Source organism: Trachymyrmex septentrionalis, unplaced genomic scaffold, assembly GCF_001594115.1.
Source record: "Trachymyrmex septentrionalis isolate Tsep2-gDNA-1 unplaced genomic scaffold, Tsep1.0 scaffold14, whole genome shotgun sequence".
In the NCBI taxonomy this organism is placed as follows: domain Eukaryota; kingdom Metazoa; phylum Arthropoda; class Insecta; order Hymenoptera; family Formicidae; genus Trachymyrmex; species Trachymyrmex septentrionalis.
Genome location: NW_017304543.1, coordinates 2,421,818 through 2,430,060, shown reverse-complemented (window position 1 = coordinate 2,430,060; position 8,243 = coordinate 2,421,818). Strand labels below are relative to the sequence as shown.

Genomic DNA, 8,243 nt, shown 5'->3' with positions numbered 1-8,243 from the left:
CCAGAAATATTGTAATGATACTACTTCCAATAATACATTGTCCAATAGTGATTCGGATTCATATGAAGGTTACTCAATAGGTATAAATCCGCCTAATATTTCTTCCAGTGAGAATTATGTCGATCCCACTGCTTATTCGGAATGCTCGAATGTCGATAATTCATGTAGACATTCTCAAAGCAATTCCGAAAGTAGTTCTCACGGTGACAAGATATTTTTTAAGAAAAATGATTATCCATACGATCGAAATTTTTGCACAACGTTAAAACAGGATTTTACATCAAAGTCGAAGGGATGTAACGAAGAGAGTGACATGGATAATCAAAGTAATCTCGACTTTTCTACTCTAGAAGAGTCTAGTAAGATGAATTCTGTAAGTAGTCGCGTATCGAATACGGAGCAATGTGATCAAGAGAGCTTGATAACTGACAACGTCGTTCCTCATCAATTAAGCATAATTTACGAGGATGTGGAACGATTGAGTTCTGAGAGTCTTTATTGCGAGAATAAGAAGAAGATCGATGAACAGAATAAAGCTTCTTTCGAGATGACTGACGATCCGTCTGACGATGCCGAAGCTACAATGGTTAGTGTGAGTTTGCCTCTAAAATTCAAATTTTCTGTGTCCGAGGACAATGAAGACATCACCACTGTGACGGTCGGCAACAGTAAAATAAAGGCAGAGAGATCTTGTGGTGGATGTTCCGCTAAAAATGATGAGGATGATGATGTTAGCGCGAATTTTCATATTAGCAATGACACCAGCGTGAATTTTACTGTGAAGAGACACGTGTCAGACGCGACAGGCGTAGCAGAAAGCACGAAAAATGAGGCGAGTATCGAGACCGCGGTACCGCATGTGGATTTCACTTTCAAGAAAGATTCAACGAACGTTAGCGGAACTAACTGCAAAGAACAGAACACGGAGGCGGAATTCCCAGTTACAAAAACAGAATGTAACGGAATAAACGTCGTGGAATCAGCGCCGAAGAATGATGATTGTACCGCTTCTGAATCGGAAATAGATACGGAAATCATTAGGGAGGGATCAGTAAACGATGAAAATTATAGCCAAGGAGAATCTGCTTGTAATAATTTCGGATCCATTGACGTTGACAATATCATTGAGTCGAAGCTTGTTGCGTCCGAACGTTCCTGGATGCAAAATTTTGAAACACTTCAAACTGTCGATACAAATCAAACAAATCAGAAGGATTGTTGCGTAATAGTCAATGATGATCGATGTGTCGACACTGACAGACAAGAAGTCCGTCAGACAGATACGAAATACTTGTTGAGTATCCAAGATTCTCGCGAGGATACCGATGATGAGGACAGTGGAGTTACTTCTGATACAAGTCGAATGATATCTGAGATCGACACAGAGTGTCGTGAGATCGATACAGATTCGGAGTCTACCATTACGAAGAAGCAAAAGAAGTATCAACGAACGCAAACGCACTCACGACTCTTTCGGCTTCTGAACGACGATTCTATTTTATCTGACTGTACCAGAACAGATCCCTATAGAAAGGAATATCTCAGTTTACCGCTTAAGACGAACACGTTCAACTACGATGACAGTTATTGCTCCAACTATTCCAGCGGTTTAACATCTCCGGAATATTCGCCTATTCACGAGCAATCTTGTCGAAAATTTCACGACACAGCAATGAATGGAAATACCGTGAGTTTATCGGACGGTAAGGTCCACCATCCGGCGTACCAGCCGGAAATTCCTTCAAAGGATAATTCGTATTTTCTGACTTGGAAAAACACGAAATTACCTAATCCACAGGAGCACGATGTTATGCCTTCTCTAGCTTTCAAGACCCTCAACAGTAAGACGCCCTTTTGGACCTACAAGGTGAACGTACTGTGTCCGAGAATCAAGAGTACGAAAAGCGTGCCGCAAGCCCTGCTGGCACAGCAAATCGACCAAAACTAACGACATTCGTCGGTGATTCCTCCTATCCCGATGTCCTTATGCGAATACTAAACCAACTATTGCTGATGGCCCTAAGGCAGAATGAGGCCGGTGTGTTTGCCGCTGTGAGCAACCGCTCTCCACGATCCACGGACATATTTTTTTCTCGATTCTCTTCACAAGACAGGGCTGAGCATGCCCAAGGTGCTCTACGGGCTACGTGATTTTTTTTTCTATCGGTACATATCGTTTCCATATATTCGTGTATCATTCTTGATTTCTTCTCCAGATTTCCCACTTTCCTTTTTTTCGTTTTTATCATTTATTATATAGTTAAACCTCTATATTTGTAACATTTCGCGATTAATCATCCTATTTTTAACACTTCTTTTTAAAACCTATTCTTACTTCAATAATACATAATATGCGTAGAATATAAAAATAGTTATTGACATATTGTATATGCGTACCTTTCGTTTTTTATTTGAGATTTTTTTATTCTGCGTATGATTACATATTTTATGTGAGAAATGTAAAGTTATAGGGACGCGGAGGAAAGAAGAGAGAAAAAAACGTAAAAAGTGTTAAGAATACGGAGATTTGATTATTTTTTTTTGTATTCCTTATTGTTCGATTATAGACGCATGTAATCTTTTCCCTTATTATTTTTCTTTTGTTTTCTCTTTCTGTATCTCTCTCTTCTGTTTTTGTATTTCGCAGAAAGTTAGATTATCAACGCTTGATTGCTTTATGCATGTTGTAACTAATACTGATAAAGAAACACAAATGAAATTATTTGAGTTTAAAATATTCGAGAAACGGATAAACAGTGTGACGGAAGAAATTATTCGACAGTTTGACGTATACCAAATACAATAACTTTTGCAGTTATTTTATATTAAATTTTATGTGAATGTACAAAGTAAAGAAATTATAAGAGAGAGAAAAGAGTAGCGGACGAAAAGATATAACCGAATTATATATGTATATATGTATGTATTGTATATATGTATATATATATATATATATGCATACATATATACACATGTACACTCACTTATTTACATACACACATCATATACGCATAAACCACACCCCCACACATACAAAATTCTTAAATTTTTAAATTTAATTTAAACAACATAATTTGTACATAATTTATACACAATATGTATATAGTTTTTAACTTTGTTTTTTTTTCGTAAATTAACAATATAAAGATTGTTCTTAAAAAATATAATTCCTTATTTTTCAGGTCCTGATGCAACTGATTACTGAGAAATGATTGGTGAAATTCTGCTTAGACAAAGTCAAATTGTTTAGTGCGCTTTTTTCTATTTTGTTTACAATAATCCATAATACTTACATCGCCGTTTGCTGATCCATCGATAAAAATCAAAGCTTCTTTAAAGTGGCTTTCTTTAAAGTGGGCTGCAAATCGCTAATATAAATTATTTCAATATCGAATTAAATAGAATCTTGTGTCATATAATTCTTTCCAAAATATATGAAAATATAATAGATTCTGTTTTTAATTATTATTATATGTATTGAATATATATTTGTATCCTGTGTAATATTTTTTCAAATATTTAATTTAAACTCATTTTTGAAATTTCAATTAATTATAATGAATTATATTAATTTTCAAAATTTCTTAATTAATTTCCTAAGAAAAAAAATGTTAAACGGCTTACTACAGTAGATTGGCTACGTCGACACGTCGCAATATGTATGTTATATTATGTGACCATGAGCACGTGGTTTGTTTATTTAAGATGAATGGATCGTTACAGAAATTGTAATAACACTCTTTTTAAAAATATTAATCATAATTTGTAAAAATATATGTGTAAACGTACATATGTATACATATATATTGTTAATCTTGTTACCTGAAGCTATCACTGTATTACTCATCCAAGTTGTAAAATAAATTATTTATAATATTGATAATGCTAATAAATATCTTCTTGTTTATTCTCAAGAACGCAATGTGTCCTGCAGTTTCACATACAAAACGTATATACGTATATTATATAATAATATATTATTAATTAAATTTAAAAGTTGCACTTTATTGTAAACAAGTTCTACATTATATATATATTTTTTTTGTATGTAATTTTTAAATTCATATTTTCATATAATTTCTTATAATTAATTTTATTTATTTCATATGTAATTATTAATTTCATAAATATAAACATAACAGTCTGTTTATATGTGAATTAAATTGAAAATATGTGTGTAATAATGTATTATAAACAGATATATTCAAAGTGTGATGTATGTTCGTTTACGATGCATAATATATGCTATAATAGCCCAAAGGATTACTACCCAAATTGATTCAAATAAACATAAAGCACGACTGTCCATGGCGCCGATCCTCCAATGGAATGGAAAGATTTCATAACACATACTATGACCCACATATAATAGCAGTGCATTCATGCCTGAATTAATAATGGTTAAAACATAATAAAAATGTTAAAAATGCTAAAAACACGTTCTTTCTTTATAATATTGTAACTCTAAATTCTATATTTAATTTGCCGCTAACGTAATTTAAAAACTGGTTTTATAATTAAATAGAAAATTAAATGTGATTTATTTTAATTAACATAGAAAAAATTTTCTAATTTCGTCTAATGTTTTTAAATCTCTATTTCATAGTTTCATGTTTTATATATTAATATTTTGAAACCTCTATTTCATAATTTCATGCCTTTTGAATTATTTTTAGCTGCATATCAATACGTTTAACGGCAAAGTTTAAGAGTAAATTAAAAACAAAACGTATGGCTACTCACCGGGAATTCTGAAAGGACCACCTCGCCAAACTTCAGTAACATCGATCAGCAAATAACAACCAGAAAGAAAAGCCAGAGAAAAAGAAGTAGTAACGAATACAAATGATAAAGACCTGCGTAATTATATCGATTCACAGAAAAATTAGTATTATGATCATTTTTATAATTCTGTATTAAAATAAAATTGCGTAAACTGCTATTTATAATAAATAAATTTATAGTAAATAAATAACACAGAACTAAATTTTATTATATTAGAACTAAATTTTATTATAATAGAACTGGATTTTAATACTTTACCACAAATTTTTATTAACAGGTATAGTGTCAGTGAAATGAAAGGCGCATCCCAGACAAGCATAAAACACTGCCCACAAAAGCCATCTCATAACACGATCCTTCCAGTCTTTATATAACATCAAAATTGTACCAGCATGTACACCTAGAAATACTTGAAATATCGCTGTAAGACATCCTAGAAAAATATACAGAGAAAGTTACTTTTGAAAAATGAGTAATTATTCTTAATGTGTTTAATTCTGATTTAAAATAGTAACTAGTTATAACTGTTATTAGTTACTGATTCTCAAAAGTAATTCGTTATGATTACTGTAACTTAAAAAGTAACAATTTCGCGCTATTTTTCCATTTTACTTTTTTAATGCTGAAATAAGATCAACCTAAAAAATTTTAAAATATTTTTTTTTTTAATATTTATAAAAACAATAAACAATAATAACATTATAGACCAATATATGAAAACATAACTAAGAAGCAAAATGATTTTTTAGTTCAAAACTAAAGCTTTGTACATCATACGTAATAATATTCCAGAGTGAATTTATATATATCTATCTAGTTCTATACAAACCACGCGCCGATTAAATTATCGGTTTTGAAACACACCAGTTAACAAGTGATTTTTTACAATAAATTTTGTAATACATATATATCATTTCCATCAAGCTTAAAGAAAAAATTAGTATAAAGTTTGTTCTTACGTTAATATAATCCTGTGATTGAATATTACAATATTCTTAAGATGTCATAAAAAAATCACAGAGTCGTATTAGTATCTTAAGATATTACTTAACTTAAAGTAACAGCGGATGTGGATGTGCGGATGTAAACTAACAATAACATTTATTTCTTTATAAACATAAGTTCAGTTATCGCTTTCCACAAGCTTAAATACCATGAGATTATGAAAATATATCAAACATATTTTAGAAACACAAAAAGTGTTCCAAAACTATAGCGATGTGCTTTTCAGAATAGATTATTTAATCAGCTAAAAATTAAATTTGCTTTAACGTGAAGGATAAAATACAAAACTGCAACAAATTATGATCTTCTTTTGCTACAAAAAAGATTGATTTTATATTGGCTAAAATACCTATCATTAAAAGAATATTTAGTGGTTCCAGGGAACGTTCTACTATGTGTTTTATTAAATACATAATATATATTTTAATAATTATGTTTATAACTGTAATGATAAACAACAAAAGTTACCTAAAATTCCTTCGGGATCAAAAGGACTGGATCCATAAACAGACTTGATAGTTGGATACTGATAAATATGGTTTAAAGTCAGTACAGTTTTATCAATATATCCAGTTGCACCTCCAGTACAGTTAAAATATTTACCATCTTCATGCCTTCCACCCGGTCCAAGATATCCACTATAAATAAGATCAATATAAGACTCACTTACATAATAAATAATAACATTAAAAAATTAGAAAAGTTAAGGTACATACGTGGGACATCCAGGAACTGGAAGACAAAACGTTAAAGCGCAATGTACAATTACTAAAATCAGCATTACAAACCAGTGTGGCAAAAGACTTAATATGTCTTGCATTTTCCGCATTATCCAAGTCGGCGATGGGTTCTGTAAGTATGAAGAATTTATGTTGCTATCTGTGATTCATACATTATCAAATTACACATTAGAGTTTTTATGAGTTAAGAATTGCATATATTATATTGTTATTATTGTTAAGGTATAAATAATATCTGTTAAATTATAGAAACATGTTATTTCACACAATAACAACTATAACCATTCGTTAATCTTTTCATAGATAATTATTTAATATGTAAATTTTGTTCCGATATTTCATGTCCGATATCGCATGTAAATGCGAAAGAAGAATATCACAGCATTCAAAGAACATAACGTATCTATATAATATAATATATATTTATATTACAGGATTTACAAAAATGTTTAATACTTTCATACCCGAAGAATTTTTGATTGTTGGGGTGGAAAGCAGAGATACACTAGACTAACGACTAGATAAGTAACTCCGAATCGTTGAAGAACTCCAAATATCCGTATATTTTCCACTTGCGCATCTGTTCCTAATGTATTCAGCGAAACACCTATCAGAAATAGAAGGAAACTTCTCTGCGACAAAAAACAGATATTGCATATTAACAGAAATTAGAAATATTATTAAGATTAAGATAAAAAATATACCGAACTGCATTTTTTTTACATTTTCAATGTCTTTTTTTAAGCGAATTAATACGTTTTAACGTGTATAAATTATATTTTTCATATTTCTTCTCGTAACAATTACCTTTAAAATGGAATAACTGATTTGAAGCTTAGAAACTCCACGCTTTAACTGCGCCGATAAAGCTATAGGAATGCAAACACCCATAATCCATATAAAACAAGGAAATACTATATCTCCTAGTAACATGCCGTCCCAAATTGTGTGTTCCAATACGGCATAAGTACCAGAGCCATCATTAACAAAAATCATAAAAAGAGTACTGGTCCTGCATCATATAAGCAATTGTGTTAATATTGTATAATAAATTCTCGGTTATACTGATCCCGCTTGTATTTCGACCTACCTGTATATTGTGAAAACAAAAAGGCAAATTTTAAGAAAAAAGACTAAAACCTTGCATACACTTAATAATTTTTCATTCATCATTTATTCTATCAAAATAATTTTAAATGTAAATTTTGTCAAACAAATTTAAATATACATGCTTAAAAAAAATAACCTTTTTTTTAATACTACACAATAAATTAACATTTGAAACAACATTGTCATTTAGAAATGTCATTATTAAAATAGCTATTACTTTTTAATTCATTTAATAATATCTAATAATATATTTATACCCTCTGAATGTATCAATTGCTTTTACGCGACGTTTTTTTAGTTCTTCATTATTTGATTCATCCTTGACACCTATAACGCATTTTGTGATCATATGCCATAAAGATCTCCCAGCAGATATACCACATAAAATAAATATAATTACTCCCAAAGTAACGAAAAGTTCTGTAAAAATATTATTTAAAAAATATATACAGATTTTATTAAAATTTATATTTTTTTATTAGCATAGTTAAATAAAAAAATGTTTCTAATAGCGATAATTGTTTTGTCGAATAATAAATAATAATTGATAAAATTAACTATTATTTTATAAATTTTTGTAAAGAAACTGGGACAAGTAAAGAA

At 30.1% G+C, this 8,243-nt stretch overlaps 2 protein-coding genes across 2 annotated transcripts in view; one reads left to right on the top strand and one right to left on the bottom strand.

The window, feature by feature from the left end:
- The window catches only part of LOC108745612, a 13,429-nt gene extending 10,019 nt beyond the window's left edge, over positions 1-3,410 (top strand). The window contains exons 12-13 of the mRNA XM_018481875.1: positions 37-2,166; positions 3,183-3,410. Of these exons, the coding sequence (XP_018337377.1) occupies positions 37-1,948 (1,912 nt within the window). The 3' untranslated portion in view covers positions 1,949-2,166; positions 3,183-3,410. The remainder of the gene's footprint in view (positions 1-36; positions 2,167-3,182) is intronic.
- Positions 3,411-4,178: 768 nt separating this feature from the next.
- Positions 4,179-8,243, bottom strand: part of LOC108745461 (heparan-alpha-glucosaminide N-acetyltransferase) — a 6,693-nt gene continuing 2,628 nt past the window's right edge. The window contains exons 4-11 of the mRNA XM_018481624.1: positions 7,898-8,060; positions 7,338-7,542; positions 6,995-7,162; positions 6,507-6,640; positions 6,259-6,428; positions 5,044-5,218; positions 4,744-4,856; positions 4,179-4,386 (exon numbers count right to left, since the gene is read on the bottom strand). Coding sequence (XP_018337126.1) covers positions 4,205-4,386; positions 4,744-4,856; positions 5,044-5,218; positions 6,259-6,428; positions 6,507-6,640; positions 6,995-7,162; positions 7,338-7,542; positions 7,898-8,060 — 1,310 coding nt within the window. The 3' untranslated portion in view covers positions 4,179-4,204. The remainder of the gene's footprint in view (positions 4,387-4,743; positions 4,857-5,043; positions 5,219-6,258; positions 6,429-6,506; positions 6,641-6,994; positions 7,163-7,337; positions 7,543-7,897; positions 8,061-8,243) is intronic.